The sequence below is a fragment of the Lepisosteus platostomus genome, chromosome 3 (assembly GCF_059453375.1).
Source record: "Lepisosteus platostomus isolate fLepPlt1 chromosome 3, fLepPlt1.hap1, whole genome shotgun sequence".
Lineage (NCBI taxonomy): Eukaryota > Metazoa > Chordata > Actinopteri > Semionotiformes > Lepisosteidae > Lepisosteus > Lepisosteus platostomus.
The window spans coordinates 58,711,704-58,738,306 of NC_142613.1; the positions used below are offsets into that span (position 1 = coordinate 58,711,704).

At 39.0% G+C, this 26,603-nt stretch overlaps 1 protein-coding gene across 6 annotated transcripts in view; it reads right to left on the reverse strand.

The window, feature by feature from the left end:
- Window positions 1-26,603, reverse strand: part of rock2a (rho-associated, coiled-coil containing protein kinase 2a) — a 73,753-nt gene that overhangs the window by 17,756 nt on the left and 29,394 nt on the right. For all 6 annotated transcript variants that reach the window (XM_088626195.1, XM_088626194.1, XM_088626197.1 and 3 more), the window contains exons 3-20: window positions 24,666-24,766; window positions 23,825-23,962; window positions 22,972-23,232; window positions 21,438-21,582; window positions 19,627-19,765; window positions 13,216-13,307; window positions 9,503-9,662; window positions 8,773-8,836; window positions 8,341-8,352; window positions 7,578-7,666; window positions 6,658-6,706; window positions 5,382-5,517; window positions 4,900-4,991; window positions 4,062-4,308; window positions 3,335-3,441; window positions 2,838-2,997; window positions 1,067-1,227; window positions 35-219 (exon numbers count right to left, since the gene is read on the reverse strand). In XM_088626195.1, coding sequence (XP_088482321.1) covers window positions 35-219; window positions 1,067-1,227; window positions 2,838-2,997; window positions 3,335-3,441; window positions 4,062-4,308; window positions 4,900-4,991; window positions 5,382-5,517; window positions 6,658-6,706; window positions 7,578-7,666; window positions 8,341-8,352; window positions 8,773-8,836; window positions 9,503-9,662; window positions 13,216-13,307; window positions 19,627-19,765; window positions 21,438-21,582; window positions 22,972-23,232; window positions 23,825-23,962; window positions 24,666-24,766 — 2,338 coding nt within the window. The remainder of the gene's footprint in view (window positions 1-34; window positions 220-1,066; window positions 1,228-2,837; window positions 2,998-3,334; window positions 3,442-4,061; window positions 4,309-4,899; window positions 4,992-5,381; window positions 5,518-6,657; window positions 6,707-7,577; window positions 7,667-8,340; window positions 8,353-8,772; window positions 8,837-9,502; window positions 9,663-13,215; window positions 13,308-19,626; window positions 19,766-21,437; window positions 21,583-22,971; window positions 23,233-23,824; window positions 23,963-24,665; window positions 24,767-26,603) is intronic.

Here is a 26,603-nt window from a genome sequence, read left to right on the forward strand (position 1 = left end):
CTGAAGTGGTAACGTCTCAAAAGAGGTTTCATACTTGCGCAGCTCGCTGTTCTGTTTCTCCAGGCTCAGCTTGATTTCCAGGAGGTGGTTGATCTCCTGCTTCAGCTGCTTCTCGGACATCTTCAGCGCATTGACTTGCTGGCTTTGCATCTTAAGATCGTTCTGGGTCAAGCTGCGCTTTTGCGTCTCCTGCTCGATCTTCAGAGTCAAATTCTTCACCTGCAGAAGACCTTTTTCCGATTAGGACACAGACAGACTTAATGTGCCAAAGAAACAAAGACTTTTTATGTGCTTTATATTAGGCTGATACTTTAATCATTTTAACTGCCTTTCCCAGTTAATTAAAACCAGCATCCCATGGAATCTCATGTGTTTCCCTTATGGCAGAACAGGACATACCATAAGTAGTAACAATTTCAAAATGTGCTACGAGTCCAAGGCATGGGATTCATTCACTTCACTATCCCTACTACCTGACAGTAATTCTTTATTTCACCCTGAATTCAGTTCTGGCCTGTGAAATAAAGCTTGTTACTTCCTTGTAGGATTCAGTTATCAGTTAAATTAGCATAGATTTTGCACTAACATTCTGGGTCCAGACCGATCGATTCTGATATTGATATGGTTTCCCAAGAAATCGAGAGAGAATAATTCTAGTACCGTTACTAAAATGCCGTTACAAAATATAAATCTTTGCCATTTCAGATCCTATGCTTCCAACAGTTCAAGGAAAAATTACAGAATATTTATGGTAGCTGACTTACCTTTGACAGAGGTGATCTGTAAAACAATCTCCCGAAGGGCCTATACAACATTTTACATTCAAGCGAAAATATAGTTATCGCTGGATTGTGTGGCTGACTTTTGTTCAGGTTTACGTGGGACAGACCAAGAAAATAGTTGATTTTGTCAACTTTTCAACCTAAATTGAAGCACCAAATGTGCTTAAAACACAAATACCTGCCAGTGCTACAGTGTTACAGTAATTACAAAGAGACAAGTAAGAGGTGTACATTTGATCATAACGCTCTCTGCTCAGTAGAGCCTGGAGGAGTAAAGGACAAACCTCTTCCGTCAATTTCTCCTTCTGCCTCCGAAGCTCCTCCAGTTTCTGGTGAGACTGCTTGAGATCGCAGTCTAGCATGGAGCACTGTTTCTCCACCTCCAGCAAGATGTTCTCCACCTTCATCTTCGACGATCTTTCCTCCTGAAGTTTCTTTTCCATCTCTGGATGAAACAAGGGGGACATCTAGCTAAATTTCTCATTGTAAAGCAAGGGGTGAAATGAGCTTGGATTCTAGATAAACTTTTAACTTCAAACCCCCATCAACCATCAACTGCCCAGTCTTTGATGGACAGAGACTCAAAAGAAAAATAACATTTGAACATTTGAAACTGGCCATTTAGTTTAATCTGGGCTCACTTAATCAGAAGACAACTTTGTATTTATAGTCTTGAGTTACAAAATACAGATAGACACACCTGATCTATGCATGTATTTGGTATATGTGTAATATTTCAGTAATAGTCCTTATTAAACTGAAAATGTAAGCCAATAAAATACCTTATACTAAAGACAGAAGTAAGAAGCCATAAAGAATGACATGGGCAACCACTGCACAGCATCTGAAAGAACGCCAGACTTTACTACAAATTTTAATTTGATACAGAACAGCTGGTAAAATTTTCCATTTTCCTGTGGTTGGGATGTATACGAAGCATGTTAGCCATTTATAAATCATAAAAATTGATTAAAAGGCCAAAACTGTGCTGTTTGTGAGCCAATAATTAAACCCTTGCTGTAAAAAGGAATCTTTCTTACTTTGTTACACATGAGTAACCAGACCTTCTCATAACTGTGATATTTGGGTTCCAGCTTTGATGCAATGTTCACAATAGCATTAACCTTATTTCAGCTACAATTTACACCACATCAATTTAGTTAAGTGATGCTTAATGCAAAGAGCATAATTAGTAACACCATATGTCACCATTAATAGGGGCCTAATTAATTTCCATCAGGTAATTCTGTAATATTAGGTCAATACCACAATTACCTGCAGCATATCAGGATCGCATTTCAAAACAGAATTGATTAAAACACTGCCTCTCTGTTTGACTAAATCTCAGCACAGCACAGCTCAGTTTTTCTCCTGACTTTCCTCTAAAACTCTAGCCTATAACTCTCAACTACTGGCATATCCAGGTATTAATCTTTACCACATCACACTGAAACTTGATCCAATCAATATCTTTCTGTGTAACATCTCTGAGAAGCTCAATTTCTTTTAAAAAATAAAACTGCTAGGAGAAAAAAAAAAGTAAATTAAGCTACACCCTATTTCTCCTTTCCTGCAATGACACAGATAGACCACACAAATGAATTATGAGTTGATATGTATATAAATAACAATTGACACAAACATGCCGAATAACAAGAGACTGAACTGACAAAGAATTTGGCTTATTTTGAACTTGCTGAAGTTCACAGAGGAAACTGAATAACCGAGCTATAGTGAAGTAGCTTGAAAAGAGTCACAGACTCAAGCTTCTGGGATTCCTCTGATAACTGACCTCACAAAGATTTTTATTTAAAATGGAGGATACCCAAAGCACATTATCCCATGTTATGTAAAATAACAGTAGAACCTTTTTTATCATTTGAGGTTTATTAAATACAACCTAATTTCCTGCAACCCAGCCCCTGTATTAATGAAATACAGGACGAGTAGAGGTTTCAGAATTTAGGGTAGATCCAACTGGTTATTACTTCACTACTTTCTGCAAAACCAGAGTCAGCTGCATATGTTTTACTTCAGAGCGCCCTATTCATTTACCTTTCATTGCCTCGGACTTTGCTTCCTCTATGGACTCGTAAATCTTGTTCTTGTCAGCAAGTCGAGCTTTTGTAGCTTTGTGCTCTGCCTCCTCTTGTTCCAGGCTCTGCTGTAGCACTTTCAATTTGTAGGTCATGTCGATCTCAATGTTACTCTTTTCCTGCATGTGGAGAAATCACGCATAACATGTCAGGCCAGGAAAATGGAAAAGACTACCGTGAAAACGTACAGCACTGTGTGGTGTCTTCCAAGGTCATCGAGTTCTATCATTAGAAAAGCATTCCAATTGCAGAAGTGCCCCCAGAACAGTCTACTAGAAGGCATCAAACGTTTCTCCAGATGGAGATTTAAAAAAGGCAAAAAGGAAAAAAACAATTACAATACTCATTTGCTGCTTTCCAATGCCAGTAAACTAAGATAAACCAATTATCAAATCTCTAGTGAAACACTGGACCATGTTCACAAGGAGCTGTGCAAGTCGCACAGTAAATTGTCACCTTCTCAAAGTCAGTCAGCCTCTCATGCAGTTGTCTCTTCTCCATCTCTGCTTTGGACAACGAACATTTCACATGCTTGAGCTCATCTTCCAGACCAGAAATTCGCCCTGGTAAAGCACAACAATTCATTTCTATTAGATTTGTTTCACTTCTAATAGCAGTAAAATGTTTTAATAAGTTGCTTAAGAACAACACATGTCACAGACTGTCCGCAGAAGCTTCATCCATGAACATTATAAGGTGGATGGGGAAAGTAAAGCAAAGATCACCTGAATCTACGTATCTGAAGCGATCATCTAAAACCTCGGATTCAGAAACAGGTTTACATTACTTTAGATTATTCTGACCAAATAAAGGCTTCATTAGCCCATGCAATTGTGCCTTCAAGAAATTACACCTCATTTTTTTCCCCCCAACATAAAACAAAAACCAATTATACACGTGCAGCGTCGTAAAATTATTTTCCAACAGTAGATGGCTACAGTGTACCGATATGTTCTACCAGAAATTAAAAATGTAAAATTCATATTTAGGCATTACATCAAACATCTCCATTTAGCACTGACACTCTGAAGCCGGCTGAAAGTGAAATAGCTGCTTTTCTGCAGCCGAAAATAGTGCTGAACTACTTTGCTTTCTCATTAGATAAATACAGCTTACACTTACTTTGCATAATTAATGTGATTAAAAACTATCCTGGCCGGACTAAGGCAGCAGTGGCAAATACCTTGTAAGTCACTTATGATCTCTGTTCCGTGGCTTCGATCCCGCTTCTCAGACTCCAGGGCTGACTGCAGGCTGATGAAGTCCTTTTCGAGCTTTAGTTTAGCGTTTTCTAACATGCAGCATTTGTCCTGCAGCTCGCGGTTGTTTGACTCCAGCTGCTGGGTTTGTTTAGTCATCTCCGTCTGGGTCTTCCTGAGTCTGGCTGCAGTGTCCGACTCGGTGCGCAACAATGAATTCACTTCATCCAGCTGAACAGGGACAGGAGTGTACACTCGTCAGCGACACGGACAGAGACACACACGGCTTTCCCAACTGCCTAAACTCACCAGACTTAAAGCAAAAAGACCAGATACCACAGTCTCTCTCTTGGCACATACATGATACATGGGTGTATTGCTTTATTTCCATGTCGAAAAAGACTTGAATATCAAGCTGTACATGCATAAAAGACTGTTTTGAAATATTTACAAAGTGATCATTATTGTATCAACATTTCGCAAAGATCAGCCTTTAAGCATGACAAATGCAAATAAGATGTTTTCCCATAAAGCTGTATTGACTCATCTATTTACTGGGCAATGACAAAAAAAAGATCAAGAGCGAGATTTCAGAAGGCTTATAAAACAGAAAAACTACAGTAGTATTAGATGATCTTTGATTATTTTTATTACACATCCTACTTTAATAGTTTGATATTTTTCTCTTTGACCACTATAGTAAGTATAGTACATGCATTTGCAAGTATACAAAGGAAGCACTGAAATTAAATAATGACTGTATAATTTATAGCCAAACAAATTTAGACGTTATGTAGGGGATGAGCTTCTGGAGCTACACACCTGTCTTTGTAGCTGTATGTTCTTTTCATTTGATATTTGCGAGTTCTGGTTCCTCTTTTTCAAATCTTCAAGTTGATCCCTTAAGCTGTTAACTGTAAAATAATCCATTAAACACCTTTTTCAAGAGTTATCTAGTACAAATCAAAGGTGCACATTACAAAATCCTTAACTGGTTCAACTGCCTTTGTTCTCAGCCTTTAGAATCCATAACTGTCTGACAAGCGAATGTCAGAACTCTGGGACTGACAACCTTGTTGTACCACAAAACGCCAACAACATGCCTAAAGCCTGATGAGTTTCAAAGGTCTCTTGTCATTCGCGATTTTACTGCTCTATTATTATTAAAATGGGACTCAAAGAATTATGGCCTATGACACTCCAAACATCCTGAAAAGCAAACAAACAAAGGGAGATTATGCCAGTCCTGCACTTTGAATTTTGGCATCACTAAAAACAAAATCGCATAAATGTCATCTTCATACCGTCGTTTTCCAGACATCGTTTCTTGTCTGCCTCATTCTCGGCTTTCCTTTGGTATTCTACATTCTTGTGTTGCAGCAGAGCCTTTTCCCTTTCTAGCTGTCTCAGACTGGACTCCAGGTGTTTTCTGGAAGTAATCTGAAGAAAAAAAGGCAGCAATACAGAGTGCTAAGAAATTACCTTAATACAAATCCATAAAGTATGTCAAGAAAACATTTCCCAGAGACACTTCTGGAAATTATCCCTCAATCAAACACTGCCTCTCATCCCAATTAAGCTGGAAGTATAACTTTTCTTTGACGTTCTAAACATGCTTGAGCTCATCTTCCAGACCAGAAATTCGCCCTGGTAAAGCACAACAATTCATTCATCCATCCATTTTCCAACCACTTAATCCAGTTCAGCTTTGTGGGGGAGCCAGAGCCTATCCCAGCAAGCACTGGGTGCAAGACATGGTACACCAGTGCCAATAGATGCCAATACATTGCAAGGCACACATACACACAAAAACACACACTCACACCAGAGCCAATTTTCCCAGAAGTCAATTAGGCTACCAGTTTGAATTTGGATTGTGGGAGGAAGCCGGAGCACCCAGGAGAGAAAATGCACACCCTATGCAGATAGCACTCCTAATTCGGAATTGAACCCAGGGCCCCAGTGCTTTGAGGCAGCAATGCTAAACACTGCACCACAGTGCCACCTTTAACACTAAGTCTTATCACCGATATAGGATCACTGATAAGTAGCTGGATAAAACCCATCAATACCTCCCCTCAGAACTGTAGATCAAAGAATTACTGTGACTGAAAGTTAATCGATTTTCTTAATACAAATCTGAACCCAGAATCTTCATCAAGATATGACTGTTCAAGCAGCACGCAGATGAGCTTCCCAGACTGTCTTCACTCTTTGTGGAATTACGTAGCAGTATTTTCTAAGAGACAGTGAAAGGTTTCTGGCATTTGACACTCAATGACATCTTTTTCTCATGAACAACCACTGTGATTCAGTCTCGGTTTTCAACAACTAAGCAGTGTCATGAATACCCACTTCCATAAAGGTTTTGTAAAATGAAGCCAATTAGTCTTTCTTTTCTCCCATCAACTCACTAAATAAAAGGAGCATCAGAAAATGCAATACAATTTTTGCTAAATATATATAGGACAACAATGCACATTCTTTTGACAGTGGGTTCACTGGGCACATCCATTTTATCTCTATATTAATTATGTTAATGACTTCTAATAGGTTTTTAAGTGGGTTAAAAAAATGTACCTCTTCATCCAGCTCTTTAGAGACTTTTTCAAGGCGGCTACAGGCAGCTCTGATGAATAAAAAGAATTCACACATTAAAGGATGGAACATCAACTTGGAGTAGCTGAGTTGTCTTGAATGTGGAAATAAATCAAAACATGAAAACAGATTGAAAAGTTAAGCTCAATCATTAGGTTTAGAAAAAGAAACACCACGGGCCACTGCTTGCTGCAAGTATAGTGCTTGCCATGTACAGTACTTAAAATTACAAGTCAATTTCCTGGACTGCTTTGTGCATTATTTATGCCAAGTCTTTTGCAAACCATTAGGGACAGAGAAGCAAAAGAAAAAAATGCTGTCTTTAAAATTTTGATTTCAAAGAATGTTTTTTACATTCACTAATACATTTCCCTTTGGCTCTCTCTTTCTAAAAATCAAAAACCTGCTGGCAACATAATTGATTTCCAGAGCCCACTGTGGTCTATTTGGAAAAGAAAAGCATTATTAAGAAACACACAAGCAACAGAAAAAGTGTAGCGTGGTAGATTATTAGCCACAATAGCAGTAATTTGGTATTTCCTTCAGTATTGGACTCAGTGCTTAGAAACTGACTCATAATTTAGGTCCTGCTAAAAAGGGTTTTATGGTCCATCTTTGAAACTACATCCCTGACTCAAGAAATGTGCCAGAAATGTGCAATAACTTTTCATGAATAGAATTTGGATCCCCAATACATAAATACAGCTATAAACATAAATAGAAATTCAGCAGTATAGTTCCTGAGCTGAATAATACAAGAATACAAGCCACTAGACATTTTTATCTAATGTTGACCGCACAGATCCATAAAATAACGTATCTTAGAAAAGTACATACAAAATACAGCAACAATGAATACCACAATGATTTCTGCCTGCATTTTTAATTTTATGCACATTTACCTGCACTTGTGATCCAGTTCATCTTTGGATTGCATTTCATTATTGAGCTGCTCCTCCAACTGATGAAGCTTTTTCTGTAGCTGGACCGACTGCAACAATATAAAATGCATTACAAGTATTTTAAGGATCTACATAATGGGTCTGCCTTCAGCTACTTTCACTTAGTATATACACTGCTAAGGCAAATCAAAGAAACCTATTTATCTTTTTTCATTGATACCCCCAAGGCTGGAACAATACGGACATATTGCCATTCTCAAGAGTTTACACTACTGGTGAGCTTTCTCCATACGGCAACATAACTCCTGGTTGTAAAGGCAGCCAGATACCCACCTTCTGAACCAAGTAATGAAATAAAACAAAAAAAACACTAAACCCTGCAAATCCCTGTTAAGGAAACTGTACGCCCCCATAATGAGGCAAATGCAAAGTTTGCAAAAAAGCCTACATTCCTCCTTTTTCTTCTGAGACTCATTAATTTTACCTGTTGGGAAATTGTATAATTTCTTTTCTACATCACTAATATATCATGTTAAATGTGTCATTCAACTGATTTTTGCAGTTGAGACCATGCTGTGCATGCTGTAAATGCATACATTCCTTCAACTCAGCCACCGGCTCAGCTAGTGACACAGTTAATAAAATAACTCTCTCTGAAGTGCCCAGGGTGTCGCAAGAGCTTCCATATGTATTTGTTTACACCATCTTTCTTAAATATTTAAATTAAGTACGAAAAAGAGGGCAAGTAAAAAAAGTTACTTACCGCTACACTGTCCTGTAAAAATGAGAAAAATAAGCATTATTCAGTTAGGTTTTACTGCTAGATGAAAAGGTCATAATATTTGAACCTTAAAGGATTAGAACCATATTTTCTAACAAGAGGAAAAGCGTTTTAAAACTTAAATGATCCTAATCGCCCCTTTACTCAGATAAAGTGTACTGTGCTAAGACTGAACTTGTCATCTTCCAAATCAGGATGCCCCACCGAAATGAACAATTCATTGAATGTGCAATTTTACAATTACCTCTCAATTTAACTACTTGACTCTTTACATCACATGCAATTTATTTTTCACGGGACTACTCAAAGACAACCTGAGCTGAATACAGCATTAGGCAGTCCATCTAGCAAATGTGGCTAAATGTGCTAACAGGCGGTTAAGCGGAACTTAAGTCTCAAACTTAAGGTACCCACCTCCCCTTTAATAGATGTTCTATGCTCATTTTCTACAGCGGACGGATTTGAGTCACTTAGCAACCTGCAGAAAAGAAACAGCTCTTTTATTTAAAATCTGGAACACTGTGCCAGCCATACCAATCTTTTCCAATGCCCTCAAAATCTTAATCTCCAATGACTCCTTCACTGGATAAAGCCAAATCCATTCAGCATCAGCCCAGTCTTTCATTCAAAGACAAATGCTCCCTTCAATGACTGAATTTTTCATACTTGCTCCCAGCTCAAAGTCTTATGAACCCCTACAATGCAGTGTTTTTCTTCTGTCGCTCTTCTGTCAAGATATTATTGGACAAGGGAAAGTTATTCAAAACAAAAACTGTGCTCTAAATGAGGAACTGCCCTCCGTTCTACCTTTGTTCCACAAATCGAGTCAAATATTGTCTGTATTTACAACTACAACGTGACATAAAAACCACAGACAGCCTATCACAGCTGGAGCGCCAATATCGGTTTTTGACACAAGAGTCCAAGCGCATCTCGTGCACGCCAAGCAGAACTCCAGGGCCCTATCCAATCAGTTGAAGTCTTAAGTGGGTCTCTGCCTTATTTGTGGGAGATGATCTTGAGATTTCCTTGCTTTGTGGAATTCTGCATCAAAAAACATCTGTGCAAGGCCGCAAATCCCTTCAGCATGCAAAAAGAATATTACTACAAAAGTCATGTGTCAGAAGAAGGAAGGAACACTTACTGATCTTCCCTGAAGTAGGTGAATCCTATGAAAGGCAGCTGGTTCCCAACAAAGGCTTTGGGGACAGGGAAGGTTTCCACGTCCCCCTTGTCATCTTCAATTTCATCAAAGTTGCTGGTGTCAATGTCGCTACTCAGCTCTGGCACTACAGGGGCTACAGCTGTGGGCAGCACAGGCAATAATTTAACCACCAATGAACTAGAGCCTCTTAGGATGTTTTTCAGCCATCATGTTTTGCAATCAAACTCCTGTTCCATAGCAGTTTGAGCCACGCCAGGTTTTGGAATCTGCAACCCATTATTAAAAACGGACGGATGAAGCAAAAAAGCAATATGGCAAGTATATTATTTTCAAACAAAGTATCATCCGATACTCATGGGGGGAAAGCTTCGTTGCAAAGTTACAAAACGTATAAATCTATAAGTTTTGGCTTCAGAGCCACACAGCTCAGAATTCTGCTGCTCTGAAAAGCCAGGCTTCCAGCCATGGGAAAATACCAAATGAGCTCGGTTACAAAGTAATGTGTATTTATTGGACTGCCCATGCTATATTTAAATCATAGTTTACAATTTTAATTGCTCATAAGAATTACAGCAACAATGGGTCTTTTTTCTACTGAGTTGATGTCTACAACCACAATTAGTGTAGACATTTAGAGTCACAGAGATGCCTATAGGAGGTCTTAAAAGGTTCAATGTCACTGCAAACGCCCAGGATGAAGTGTTCATACTGTATGCAGGTTGAGACAAAATATAAAAACAGGTTCTACGCTACCTCACAAGAGTGAAGAGATGACAGCTTTTGCTTGTTCAGAATGTATCTGTATTTTAGTTCTACTTTTTAAAATACAATCAAAAGTCAAATTTTATTGTTCAAAGGAAAAACGAGGGTTTAGCATCTAATCCCATCTATTAAAAGGTTCCGTTGTGCGGAGGTACTTATGTTTCACCTTGGCGTCAGTGGTGTTACGTTGTCTGTGCTGACCTTTAACACTGGATATACTAATAAAAAAGTGCCACATATGTAAGAAATTGTGGTTGACAGCCTGTAAAAACACAGTCAAGAACAAATAGAGATGAATCTGGCTTGGCTAAGAAGAGTCCATGGGTAGAGTTGGGCACTCTGGAATTGGGTACTGCATCATTTGTAATGAAATTGTAGTATATGGTGGCAACTGAACCAAAGGCCTCAAGAAGACAACCACTCTTTGACCAAACTCAACCATGACATCAAGCCAGAAGAATTTTTGGAAGTAAAGATGAGGTCTTCTATTACAGGGTTGAAGAGCTAATTGTAACTAATTTGTCCCTATATAGTTTTCATTAAAATCACACTAGGAATAGTGTAGAACTAGTAAAGTTGTTAGTGTAGAATGTTTTCAATGTTTCTATGGCAATTGTAAATGCTGTTGTAAGAATTGGGTAACATTTACTAAAAAATGTGATTTTTTTTCTCCAGAAAGGTGTCTGTTATTATATTGCACAGAAACATTTCTAAAGATTTAGCCAATAAACTGTTCACACATGGTGCTTGCTTGCTACTGGAATTGTTAATATAAGTTGAGCAGATTATGACATGCATCTTTATAAGAGTCAGTACTCGCTTGTAATTTTTTTAATCTGAATGGGCTGAAGATTTGCTTTCTATTAACAATTATGCCTAATGTTCAGTGGTATTTGAATAGTGCTTGTAAAAAATCAAAAATGTATTTTTTTAAATGATACAAAGCTTTACATTTAAAGCTTCATTTACACTTAATATCTGTGGGGTGAAGCTTTTCAAGAAAAATCCTTACATTAAAAATTGTAAAAATTCCTTTAAAAACAAGTATTTTTAGTTCAACGACAGGTCTCTTCATAAAATCCTTGCTGATGGAGCTCTGTCAGGGTGGAAACGTAACTGTATTGGCGAAACCTGCTCAAAATAATGTAGCATGCGTAAAATATTTAGTCTCTCGTGGCAGATTATTTAATTCATACAATGGAACTCAAAATGCCCAAAGTGGAAGAAAGAAAAACACCACAGAACTTCATATTAATAGGTGTCCAAAGTGTGCGACTCATATGTGACATAAGTTTTGCAATGTTAAAAGGTTCCAAAAAAATAAAAATTTTAAGCATATGCCTTCCTGTTGGTGGCAGCAAACATTGATATATTTAAGTAAACTGAATAAAACTACAGAAAACATAAATGTAAACCTTGTTTGTGGAAAATTGAAGACTGGAGAGGGCTACAGTTGCAATACATTAAATTTCAGTTTCACTACATTAAAAAAAGACAACTGATCTTGTCACATCACAGCTGAAATAAAAAAAAGGAAACTAGAGACACATTCCTGGTGATCTATACAACAACTTTGATGACTCACCATTACCATAACAGCAAGTAATATGATTTAAAAAATTGTTCTGTACATACAGTATATTATGATTAATTGCTTTTAAACAGCTATACTACAGTACTCTGACCACCTCTGACACAGTAATATTTTAAAACAATTTAAGATTTCCAAACACAGTGGCAATAAGTCTTTGTAAAGATCAGAAGTAAGCTACTGACACTGGCCTCTTTGCCAGATTTCAAAAAGCTTCATTATTTGCAGTATGTTTAATTTGAAGTACTAGTTAATGCTTCAGAGGAATTCTATTTGTCTTGGATGCCTGACAGATACATTTTGCTATTACTGTCATATAAATAGACTGTCTTCAAGATGAATTACTATTCACAGCTCAATATGCTGATGTTTTCAGTTACAAATGACTTTGGTTTCTTTATCATTAATTGCTCTTGAATCAATACAAATCTTTGTATTTAACTTGGATTTAAGCTCTACACATGTGCAACTGCACTGAATAATAGTAGAAACTGATGTAATATGGAACGTGTATAATATTAAACTTTTATCTCGATATGGATGAAATTGTACTTAACTCAATAATATGCTGTTTACTAGCACTGCGTTTGTTGTGTTGTAGCATGTTATTGTTTGGGCATACTAAAAATTCTTTCATTTTCCATGCCTCTTACAATAAATGCTTCTACTTCTGAATTATTCCTATGAGAAATACTAAAACTCTGTGGTGATCTACAATCCTTCATTAATTAAAAAAATCATTTTAGAACTACAGTTAAATACAGATTAATAAAAACATGGCGCACATCAGATTGCCTGCACATTTGTTTTATAAAAAGATGCAAGAGCTTCACAGAGGTTGAAAATGACTGGGATGCACTGATTAAAATTCTCATACCCAGCAATCTATTTTCAGTCACCCTGTCATTAGAGCTTCTCTGCACCATGTTCCTATTAACAAGACTGCATGCTGCATGCTGTGCACACAAACTACGATTCCACAAAGCTTTGAAGTGGTCTGTCCCTCTTTAGGTACAGATGTCTTACAAATATGGGAGTTTGGGGGGGAAAAAAGCATTTCCTTGCGATAGCACACTACCATGAAGCAGAACCAAACCAGAGGATATTTAGGCAAGATTTGAGGGAAAAAAACAACAACAAAACATCAGTATGGACCGAAATTTAAAATCGGAATATGGGAAAAAATAAATATTCCATGTTTCAAAACCGCTTGCGTTTGTTAATTAATCTGGCTGTGTCCAAACCCCAAAGATTAGGCAAGGCAGAAAACCACACAGTAGCTTAGTAAGTTATGAAACTCTGAAGGAAAATAGTCAAGAACTCCAGCAGTGTCACTTACTCTCGCGTATCGTGTCAAAGGTCCACTGGTCGTTCTTGAAGAAAGGGTGGCGTTTTATTTCTTCCACTCCACTGCGTCCAAGCCGCACCTCCCTGCACACAGCAACAGGTCCAGTTATCATCAAGCAGCTCGTCCTCTGCGACAGCACATCGCCCCCTCACCACCGACCGGCTTCGACCAGCCCGGCCCGGCGCCTTCGCTTTCCACACACCTGACTCTCCCAGGGGACAAGCCGGGTGCAGGGAGAAAGGAAGAGACAGAGGAGCGACGTGCGTGTGTGGAGAGGTGGTGTGAGCACGACCCTCCGGACGACACAAGTACAAGGGCTGTTCTCCTGCTGCCGAACAGTCCTTGCTCCCCACCTTCCCTCCTCCTCTTGATTTACAAGGACTTTTAAAACCCAGCGCAGACTTTTCTACGCTGGAGGAAAAAAAAAAATGGATGGAGCTCCGGAGCCTGCCACGTGTGGTGAAAACTAGATTTTAGCTTAAATACAGACAGGGAGGGAGCACTCCAATAGAAGCCAAGGGATCAGCTGCGAATCTGAGAAAGTGGCCAAACCATATGACTGCCGCAGGGCGCAGTTTACAGGGGGTGGGAGTTGGGGGGGTGCTCAAGATGTGTACCATGAAGGCTGGCAGGGCTTCATTCAAGTCCTGTCATCCCATAATAAAACAAAACTGTGAAACACTTCAAACGAATTACCTTCAGAATTTGACAAGCTAATAAGGAGTTAGTCTGAGTCAGCAAGACTATGGTAACAAAAGAAGGGCCGTTTACTTTTTTTTAAATAGAGAACTAATCATACTTCTTATTCGATCATTATGGACTCAGAAGTTAGGATGATACAGGTCTGGGCACGTCCCTGCCTGCAAACAAAACACAGAAGCTTATTCCTTCCCCTCTCAATTTAAGTGCCTGAATGCGCAACGTGTGTGTGTGTGTGAAGAGAGCATCTGTTTTAAATAAATCCCCAGAGCACTGAAGCTAATGTAAACAGGAAGACAGCCACACGTGGGAGATGTGCTCGCAGCCCACGTAAACGGCGCCTCGCTCTTCCCTCCTCTCTCCTCTCCAAGCCTCGGCTTGGGCTCGTGTGCCCTCACAGCTCACTACAGGGAGCTCTTTCATGAATGGCATTTCCTCAGGAATACGCAGTCCATCACGCACGGCCCCTATCTCGAAGGCTTCACCAGCACAAAGCCACCTTTCTCTCTCCCCTACAGCAGACCGCAGTGCAAATATGACGCGCTTCCACAGACACTGCATTGATCTAGGGCTGGCGAGAACTCATTTGCATTCCTCGAAGCAGCCCTGCTCATGAGGCTAGAGAAACCATGAAGCTTTATGGCAAACCTTAAGGTTAATATAACATCGGTATATATATATAACACAGCTTTAAGTAACCAGAGATCCTTAATAAACTCAGAGCTTTTATCACACCTATCACACACACATAAGATAAGATCACTTTACTGGCTATATACAATTTCTTGCATTAGGAGTTTTTTTCTTTTTCACATACCCCAACTTGTTCTCCATGGGACACAGAGACAGGGAGAGAAGCTTGGGGCCAGACATTTATACAGCGCCCCTGGAGCAGCTAAGGTTTAAGGGCCTTGCTCAGGGGCCCAACAGAGTACGATTTCTCTGCCAGCTGCGGGATTTGAACCGGCAACCATCCAGCCACAGGCGCAGATCTTAGCCACAGAGCCACCCCACCACCCCCTTAAGTAATATAGATCACCTGAGTACATTAATAGTCCACCAGAATAAAGTGTGCAGATATACCATAGTGTGTTTAAAATAAAAATACAAAACCGAATATTGTATATATATTTTATGCTTGCATGTTCATATCTTATATAGACACCATATAAATGTTAAGAGCAAAATAAGTTTTGGAAGAAAAAAATAAGTTTTGACTTTAAAGGCAGTTAAAGACACAATTAAAAAGGTTTATATATGAAATCATACATATTCATATTAAATCTTGAATCCAAAGTTAACACACTTCATTTCAGATGACTTGACATCCTCTAATGTACTGTAGGTTTCCCTAATGAAGTGTTAAACAATATTATAAGACTATCCGGGAAAGTTTTTAACTGCACTAACCGATTATTCCAGCCGCTGGAACACTGCTCCTACCCAATCATGGCAGCATAAGCTCTCAACTCACTTTGAAGCAAGAATCATCCATCTAAATGACTGTTAGAAGAACCCACCATGAAATACCAATTGCAAGATAAATACGATTCTTTAACCATGCCAAGAACTGCAAATTACTTTTAGCTTTCTGTAGCTGGTTCAAACGCAACCGAGAAGAAAAGACAACAATGTTTTTTTCCCCCATCCAATAGGGTCTGCTTCACCATGGCAACTACAATGGAAGATTTTTTATTTTCCTCCCAATCTTGCTTGGCAATGCTATTTGGATGTCATTTACTCATGTTAAAAAAGGACTGGTCTTTTCAGTGTCTCTATGAAGTAATTTCAAATACAGGCCATAAATTCCAGGTTTTTATAAGCTCATACCTCCAGTTTTCTATTGCATTCTTACAAAATCAGGAATCACTAACTGGGAATCAGCTTTGCTTGCTGCTACACCTCCTCATATGGCACAACTCAAGACCAAGTCTCCCATCGGGGTGCCGCAATATTGTGTGCAACCATGCAGGGTTTTGCATGAAACTGGAGGAGCGATGCATCTAAAAGCACTGCAAACTCACCGACGCTGGACAGGTCCCAGGGGTCCCTGTTGCACTTTAAACTGAAGACACCCTATCCAACTCCTCACCAGAAACATCCACATAAGACCGGTCTGCAAAACACAGAAGGCCATTCGGCCCATCTAGCACATTTGGTAATTAAGTGAATTTAAAATGTCATCCAGACATTTCTTTAAGGCTTTTGGTCTCGCCTGGCTAGACAACCACCACTCTTTGAGTAAAGAAGCCTTTCCTGTTCTCTAACCTCAATGAAGTCGCCAGCTGTACCCCCCTAGTACAATAATGTGAAACAGTCCCCTGATTTGAACCCTTTGTTCTAGACTGAAGAGATTTATTTCCCTTAACTTGTCTGTATTTTCCAAGGGGACTGAGACCAGAAAACATTTTACAGGATTACAGGCCCTTCTTAAACCAAAACTGAACAGTGTTCTAGATGAGGTCCTATAAGTGCATTGTTGAGCTTAAATCCAGGAAAGTTATGTTTCAATTCCACATTTGTGCTGCGTCCACACATTGTCTGAATGAGGTTATACAAGAATGTCTAAACAGCCAGATCCCATTTGTGTGTAACCTCCCTGATGCTCAGAAGCACCCATGTAAATTGTGTCATGTATGTTCCAGCTACCAGTATGGATCACTTCACACATATTGATGCTGATCTTCATTTGCCATAGTGTCAGCCCAATCCATCATTTTGTCCCAAGTCTTCATGCCAAAGCCTTCTCTATCACTGGTATTCAGTCCTAGTGTTCTTTTACTGCTGTAATAAAGGAAAAGGTGCTTCACATTTTGGTTTCCCACTATTGCAATATTCTTTCCTCTCCACTTCTATGTCTTTGGAATAAGTCCATTCTGAGCCTGCAACATTGTTTTTGAAGCACAACCATCTTTCTCTATTGATGCTGTATCATCTGTTTCCAGTTCACTGCTTGTAAGCTCTGCCTCATTCCTTCATAGCTTGTTTTTCTAAAATTATAAACCCTAATTTTAGATACACACTTATATCACAAGATACCATATTATGGTCACAATTTCCAAGTGGTTCTATCATGTTTATTCCTTTAATTATATCCTGGCTGTTTGGAACTTTTAGGTCAATATGAACTTCATCCTGGGTTCATTATTCAATAACATGGTGCCTTTACAAAACTGTGTAAAGAAGCAACCATTAACCTTTTCATTTCAAGCTTCTGTGTTCTCCAATACAACACCCCAATTTGTGTGTGGAATGTTAAAATCTCCTTGTTATATCACGTCATGTTTGCTACGTACATTCCTGATCTCATCGTACTTGCTACTTGCACCCCACATCTGCATTAGGTGGTACTTACCCATTTAGTACATATAGTGAGTGGACGCTCATTTAATTCTCTAGCTTGCACGGTTTTGTAGGCTCTTTGGTAGAGACATTTTTATGGATGAATTGATATCTATGAGTAAATTTTACTTTAAAATTTATTTAATTTTCTTTTCAGATGGCCTATCCCTACTATTTAAATTAATTCCAGAACAGATATTTTAGTTTTTATCATACAAATAAAAAATGGTCAACAAGTTTTTTAGTACTTTTAAAGTTTTAGTTTTTTAGTGGTCTACCATGCCTGTTGGATCATGCAATCCTGCTACACCCTCCCAACAGCTTGAAGTGGGCCTGCATTAGGATTAGCAATTCCGCATTCCAAGCAGGTTCTTCACACCTTGGGCCGCTCAGATGTTCCGGTTTTCTACTTAAACCAAGTAAATCGGCTTTTTATTGCAAAAGTCTTTTGATCCTTAATGTGATTCAAAATAAAAAAGCAGACATCACTGGATAAATTAATATGGTTTGCCTCAATCATGCACTTCACAAAACCAGACTCCCAAGTATTAAGATCAACATGCAATGATGTTTATAAAGGAGAATAACCTGAAAACAGAAACTAAAAGCACCAAAACAAAGCCCCAAAACTATGTCAAGTAAAAGTCACTGGTACATGTTCTTCATTATTCTTCCAAAATATTTGAGAACATGCTTTCTTTTGGGCCAAGACGCTGGTCCTGCAACACAAGACAAGATAGAAGCTACTGGGAAAGCCGATGCAGAGTTAACTAATAAAAATCTGGGCAAAGCATACTGAAGATGTTCATAGCAAAGCATGTGTTGTACACAGCATGCCTGTCTGACAAGAGCAGAGTCTCTTACAATCCCCAGTCTATAACCCCGCCACAGGAATTGGACAGAGACCACGACAGGGGTAAAATAACACTGCTAAATAGCAAATGGCCACGTGGCCAGTTTTGTGCTACACAGTTCCAACTGCTTAAGCTAGGTATATTTGCTTAAAAGCATGTTTTGCTAGACTGCCAAAATTTGGCGGGAGGAAGACAAAATAAGGGGAATATACAAGTGGAGAGATTTTGTTAATCATCCCAGAGGAGCACTGAAAGATCCACTTAACTCAGAGGCTCCATTAGGACAATAAAGCACCCTTGTGTTAAAACATAAATAACATGACCTCTTACACAACACAAGAGTAGGTGGTTACACTGCACCTGAGCTGTTTATTAGATGAGAACTCAACACTGGCTATGTAGACCCGCTGATTTGGTCAATAACATTCAAGCCTAGGTTTATCCATCACCCAGAGACAGGGCCTGATCCATAGCACCTCAAGTCATCTTGAGCACTTCCAGAGGCAGCCACACATGGCCAAGAAATGCTTCACAGGCCAGGTGGTGTTCTTTGTAGCAAGACATTCCAGCTCCGGAAGTTCTGCAGTTCTTTTCTTTTTTCACTCTTGACCTTTCCATCACTTTAATAAAGTGATATTCTTTCTCATCTATCAATAAGACTTTACCCCCAGTGTTCTCAGAAATCTCCGAAGAATTCCGAAATTAAGAGAAACATTCTCGGCTTATGTATAAGAGTCTATACTTAATGGGAGGTGCATCAACATGCAGTGACACAAAATATATGACCAATGCAACCAAGATGTTCATCAGTAAAATAAAAGCGTGGAATCTCAAACTGGCCAAACCAATCTCCAGACTTAAATTAAAATCAACATGCCTTTTACACGCTGAAGAAGAAATTCAAAATACCACAAGAAAGAAAAAGTACCTGCAGCAAAGGCTTGGAAAAGCAGCTCAAATGATTATACAAGGAGGATGAACTTAAAGGGTTGAAGAATTAGTGCTGTCTCAAAGAGAAATGCAACCCAATACCAAGTACCACTTTTACGCTGTAACTGAATGTATGTGCCCCAACTGTACTTGAAGTCAATGCGCCCCAAAAACAAGTTACACGGCTGAACACAAAGTACATTTTTGTTTAAATATGGATGGAATTATAAAACATATAATCACATTTCGGATCAGGTACAGTACTCATTCATAAGAATATAAGAAAGGTCCATCTAGCCGGTTTGGTAGTTAGTAGTGCAATAATCAGAGAATTCAACAATATCCCCGGTTAGCTTGTTCCATGTCCTCATCACCCTATTGAAGTTTTGTGTACTTTCATATTATTTTCACGATCACCAAAACTAACTGCTTGACTATAAAGGAAATTTTGACTTTGGTGTCTGGAGACTATTGGAGGATGCAGTATGAGGTGGCATTAATGAACTGACGAAACCAGGACAACAAAACATTTTGCAAAGGGGCTTTTGAACAGTGTCCTGAAGTAGACAAGACTCACCTATCGGTTAAGAAGGCACAGATAAGATTTTTGGCATCTTCTGAGATTTCAACATCATCCGGAAAGTTCAAAGAGTTCTTGTGATCCATAATTTTACTGTACGTTCCCACCAAAGAGTCAGCATAAAATGGAGTATCGCCTACAGGAGAATATATGGGAAATATGTTAGACATTTTTCATCTGTGACCAACATGTTCTGATTAATATCTCAAATTATTAATACAAAAAGACTGAGGTTGAACTGAAAAATCACTCAAGCTTCGGTGCATCTGTAACCACTGAGATATTAAAAGAAACCTTTTTGCTCGACTCTTCACAGTCTGATATTCACCTAAAACAGTCATCGACTTACGTAGGGGTTACGTTCCTGAACCGACTACATAACTCAGTATTGACGTTAACCACATTTCCATATTTTTACAGTATAAAGGATTTCTCTACGTACTGAGCCTACGACAGTAAACCTATGCGTTAAGAGACACAATTTAATGTCTTTATACTTTACATAAAATTACAGTATTACATATAAGATAAAAAAAACTTTCACATAAAAAAGAATAAACACAAATATATAATCGCTGCATTTCATAGGAGACTAATATTGTGTGTAGCAATATGGGAGGTACCTATACTGGGTGTTTCCCCACAGGACCTACGGTGGAGAGAGTACTGGTCAGTGCTGTTCAGAGTTCTACCTGTTGTCCATTAGATATACCGAAGACTCAGTTTGAGTAAAGAAAAGTTAACTGCACAAAGCAAGGTAATCATTATAGGAACAAATCTGCTTGAAACACTTTGTATGTTGTGAATATAACACCTTTGACAAAAACTAAGCATTACATTAAACAGCCTTAGACTGAAGGAAATATTTAATTGGCACGTACCTTAAATGACGAGTGGGAAAGCTCAGAGGCACGTGTCTTTGTGTTTGACCTTCTATCCACAAAATTAAAAGTTTTTCCACTACCTAACTAACATTTCCTCTTTGCTTGCTTGTTATAGTTGACTTCATGGGGGGCAGATCCCTTCGAATATCCCAATGCTCAATCTCTGTCTTCCACAGTGGTATTCACCATGGACAATGCCGGTCTGAGTTCACATGCAATCTTTGATAATATATATATATCCATTTTCTGTTTCTAGAGTAATCACTTTAAGCTGCTTCTTCACTGCAGCAGTATCACTTTACACATCAAATTTGTGCTTGCTGGCCAAGGTTAGAGTAGGTAGGTAGGTCCCTTTTCAGGCCATAAAGGCCCGTGGGGGAATGGGTGGTAAGGGCCACCATTTTGCTTTGACCATCCGACACTGGAGGTGGCAGTGATGTGGTCAGCATCACGCTCCGGCCGGCCTATCACCCTCAGAAGGACTAACCCCCGGTACTCATTTGGAAAGCAGGCTGAGTGGACCTGGGAGCCATCTGGAAGGAATAAGAGAAAGCTACATCGCTTGCCCCCACCTGGGACTGAACCCGGGACCTTCCGGTCAGGAGCTAGCCTCTCCTGTCGTCTGAGCTACCATGGCTCAGAGGTTAAAGGAAATCATGGGAAAAAAAAAATCCCTGACCCAAAAAGCAAATGCTGCCAATTACAGTACAGGCTGTGTGCACCTCCACCACACAACTATACCCAAACAACCATTCCTGGTTATGTATGCAATGTAAACAATTATACACAACCCAGGATTCCTTTTTCTGTTTTAATGGGATTGGTATGCAAGTACAATTATACATAAGTTGGTTACAACATAACCCATTGACTGTCTGTTTATCTCCTTCTAAAATGACGGCTAACTTTAAATACTGTACTCACCAACGAGCATTTCAAAGATAAAGACTCCCACAGACCACCAGTCACACTCTCGGCCATAGTATCCATCCCCTCCCTGGGACTTCAAAACTTCTGGAGATATGTAGTCAGGGGTTCCCACCGCAGTATCACACCTCACCATGCCTGTCTGTAGAGGCAGAACATAAATTCCATCTACATACAATGATAAATGGCACCAACATCGCATAAATATTTTATTAAATATGAAACTATGCATTTACACAGGCCATGGTGTCATCAGAAAACTCAACAAATAATGTTTGTGTGAAGTAACTATCAGGAAAACATGGCAAGAAGAAGTGAAATCAAGCAAACTCGTTAAGCCTGTTTACACCACGAGGTGGTGCTACAACACAAATTTCAGTAAAACCAAGTGGCACAATTTTCTGAAGCACATTATAACATTAAATTCCAAATTAAGGTCAGATTGAGGTAATGCCTGCTTAAATCTGTAAAGAATCAGCACCTTTGGCTCCATAGGTGGAGTCATTTAATAAAAAAAATACAAATGAATAGGTGAATGTCAATGTTCAATCATATATTAACTTTCATTTTGAAATAGAAATACCTTATTTCTACACACCAATGATAAACATTGAAGTAAAGCAGCAGGGGATTATACTTGTCCAACTAAGTAAATAACAGTCTTTAATTCTGGGTCATGAAATTCACTTCACAATTAAAAGTTCATATAGCTAACTTTATATCAATGGACTATTTTAATACAAATCTTATACATACTGTATATTATTTCATATATATATGAAATATAAATATTTCATATATATATTTAATCAATTTCCCTACGGGATTAATAAAGTATTATCTATCTATATTAATTTTGTATAGCCCACAGAAATATTTTTGTCCAATTATCTTTAGAAAATGGCAAGAGTGCAAACATCTGTGATCGTCTATAGTACATCTGTAACTTGATGAGCTAGGTAAACATATTATTTCTTTTTTGTAAATTAAATCATGCTTTCAATTCACAAACATTCAGAGGTAACATAGCAACAGCAGTGCAAATACTCGAGACTGTTTATTAAAGCACACCCATCACATTCAAAATGGAGTCTAATGAAGTAAGAATGTACAGACCACATCAACATAAAAAGGGATTACATATCTACAGCTGAATATTTATTTGAAGTTTATCTGAAGGTAGTGTAAGTGAATGAAGTTAACACAACATCTACAATTAACAGAAGGTTAGCTTATAATGCTCCATAAATATTTTTTCAGATGATATCTAACCTCATCTGGCATTTATAATACACTACCAATAATTTCTTCCAGTGAGCAGGCTTTTACTACCTGAGAACTGCACATTTTTCTAAGCATGTGTAGGGTGGAGGACTAACTCTGGTGTGCCACTAGGTGGGGCTGTGTATTAAAGACCACCCTACACGTGCCTGAAAATATGTCCGATTCTAGCTGCTGGTACTTAAACTGAGGTTCCCTTGATTAACATGAATGAACGGCTTTGAAACTTGTTTTCAGCCTCCACGCTTACTTTGTCCATCTTCATACACGTGCCAAAATCGGCGAGCTTGAGGTGACCGTGGCGGTCTAGCAGCATGTTGTCAGGCTTCACGTCTCTGTGGATGAAGCCCATGGAGTGAATGGCATCCAGGGCGAGCACCACTTCCGCCGTGTAGAACTTGGCCCACTTCTCGGGCACGTCGTAGGTGCTTGTGAGGTTCACAAGGTCTCCCCCTGGCATGTACTCCATCACCATGTAGAGATACCGGTCATCTTGAAAGGCACAGCACAGCTGCCCAAAACAAAACCCACGCTGTTACATTCTAGCTTGTACTTTTTGAGTGCACAGTCGGCATAGGTTGGCTAAATACAACGTCCAAGCGGGGAGCTGTGTCAGTGTGCGCTGGCTGCAAAGGTTAATGCCAACACTGAAAAATATAACTGAAATAACAAGCTCAGCCAAGGCTCATTGTATTTTCTTCTCTCTTGTCTGGAATTACCTTTACTTGTTCCTGTAGACAAAATGCCAATTTTGTGATGAAAACACAGCTATAATGAGGTTTTGTAAACTATATTGGTATTAGTAATACAACAGGAAGCCCCATTCGTGCAAAGCCACATAATCACGTGAGTGCTCGATCACTCACAATTACCTGTTATATCTGGTATACGATGAGGAATAAGGAGCCTTGTATACTCACAGCTTTCGCAGAAACAGAAAATGAAGTGTACATATAAATATAAAAATATTCTGGGCAGAAGCAAAGTGAACATCTTCGGTATTATATCCCATCTCTGATGTGTCTTTAATATGAACTAAACAGTGTTAGCCTAGGATTGTAAAGGTTTCTCACAACAGCTCTTTGAAAAATCAGAAATCTTACCTGGACAACCCAGGGACTGTTGGCAAAAGCCATGATATCTCTTTCTTCCCAGAAGAAAGCCGAATCTGACCTCTTGATCATTTCAAATTTACTAAGAAGCTTCATTGCATAAACCTTCTGGGACGCTTTATGGCGCACCTGTGATGAACAGTGTAGAATGTGTTACACAATTGCAGTGAGGCAATATATTCACACAAAATCATGTGCATCCATCTAAAACTTTCCTGTCTTCACAGGCAGAATCATGTTCTGACTTTATGAGTCACAAGAAAAGCTTTATTTTCCAATTAAGACTAACACCCTTTCTAAAAACAGTTCTTAGTAAAATGATTTTTGCTATACAATAGGAACTGAACATATAAAATGAAAACAAAATTAAACAAAACCACGTCATATAGTTTATTTTGAACAACCTCCTACAATGGCCAGAAGCATTTTACAGATGTATATTTAAAGCATAAGCTGGTTCTCTAAGCCTTCTTTCTGAAAATACATTCCGACATTTACACTTAAATGAAGTACCTAAAAAATATCTCCATGAATATTTATGCTCCTTTCAAAGGGAATGCACTTTTGCTCGTCTGTGACATGTAACGCCATTCGTTATGCCACGACACCGTCTGCAGGGCCTACCGATGATAAAATGCATCATTTTACACACCTTCGCTGTTTGAGGCTAGTCTTTGCGCGATTAAAAAGAAGGCAGCCCAAGGTTTCAACTTATTAGCTCTGAAAGTGCTGTCAAGCAGCGCAAGGCCAACCCCCAGCCAATTCTCTCATGTCAACCGGCAGCTGAATCTGAGAATAAAGGTCACCGTAAAACGGGGGAACGTGGACTCACCAGCTGGACCTCCCCAAAGGCGCCTCTTCCGATCACCTTGACCACCTCGTAATCCTCCGATTTCATCTGCAGGTCCTGTATCTTCCCCGTGACTTTCTCATCTGCGCGACACAAGCAAAAACCCATCTAACAGGCAGCAGGGTTGGCAGGACAACTGCGTGGCAACGTCCTCCTGCTGAATCCTTCCCGGCACGCGTCCGAAACACTGCACCAGCGCGGCAAGAAACCGGACAAGAGGAATGACCGCAGAAAAAAGGGATATATCCCTTATGATGCACCATGGTCACAGAATTATAATAACTATGCTGCCAGCTTTCACAAAACACCTCTGTGCCGAACACGGGGATAATGTGGTTTTGCAAACTATATTGGTATTCATGATAAAACAGGTGCATTGATCACTCACAACTACTTAATAGGTCTAAGTGCTCTTTAGATTTGACTTTTCTTTTTACTATGGCCCTGTCCATGTTTTCCTGGCCTCCTAACCAATAAACACACAATCTATTAAAAAACAAATCTTAATTTAGTGCCATTACATATAATGTAATAAAGTATATACATATGCGCACACAAGGATCACTACAAAAGCTTATTTAATTCCTCATTAAGCAGCTGAAGATGTTACTTTTCTACCAACCCTTGTATGTTTTTTCTAGATGATTAAATTAAAAAATATTTGGATAAACCTAAAGATAAAATAAGTGTGAGCAAACATTTTAAAGTGGAATACAATTGTGCTCACAAATATCCTTTTTAATTAAATGTTAATTTCACGATTAATTATTTTTTGGTAACCAGTCATCTTCAGAGCGGATACTCCTGTTACATGGCAGGAATTACACATTTCCCTTGTTCAGAATCAGTACAGGTATGAAACTGTTCTGTTTCTTGTAGCCCTCACCTTTACTCCCACTTTGCCTGGATTAATGCTGCTCTCTCACAAAGACAGTAACAGTGACAGCAAAAGTGCTTTCCTATTTCCAATGATTCAACATCCAGTGTAATGATGCCAACAACTCCAATAACACAAACACAGACAATGAGAATCTGAAGCAAACGGACTTGATAGTGAAGTCAAGTTTAATAAAGTACTGCACTTGAGACAACATTTTTTTCCTGAATTTGTTAGTTAACAATACAGAATCAAAGAACGCAATGCTCCATCTGCCACATCCTTCTGTGGGATTATGGGATAGGCTACTCAGCTTGTTGAAATTCAGCTTGGTTTCTTTCAAAAAACAACTGAACAAGAATGTTGCATCAATTAACTACTTACTACCAAATTATTTAAGATTGGTTAAAAGGCTTCCTCTCCTTTGTAACCCTTCTTATCAAGTAAAAATGCTTTAAAACTAGATTGCCGTTACCCTGAACTGACTTGCATACATTTGAGCATTTAATATCTGGAAAGTGGGAAGCTCATTTTTAGAAGTGAAAGTATGCTGAGCATGTAGGTACAGCTGATGATGTTCTCACATAAAAAAAAACAGAGAGTAGCTGTAGCAAAAGGTAATGGCATTACATTTTCACATTCTTTGGAAAACAAGATTCCCCGTTCATAAATCTTTCACTTCATCGCTCCATAAACTGTTTTTCTTCCCCCCCCCCGACTGCTTTCCTCTGAGACTCTCAGCCACAGAAAAAGGTCAAAACATCCATCCATCCATATTCTAACCACTTCATCCAGAGCGGGGTCTCGGAGGAACCAGAGCCTATGCTAGCAAGCAACAGGTGTTGCGAGATAGGGCACACCCTGGAGGGGACATCAGTCCACCGCAGGCCACACACAAACGCACTCAAGGAGCACAATTACAGTAGCTTGTTCATGAAGATTAGGCCCCAAAATGATGTGCCATTAATTGGCACCCTCAGCAAACATGCATCACATATACTGAAATGCACCATCTCGTTTTTCCAATGGGGTCCTGTAACTTA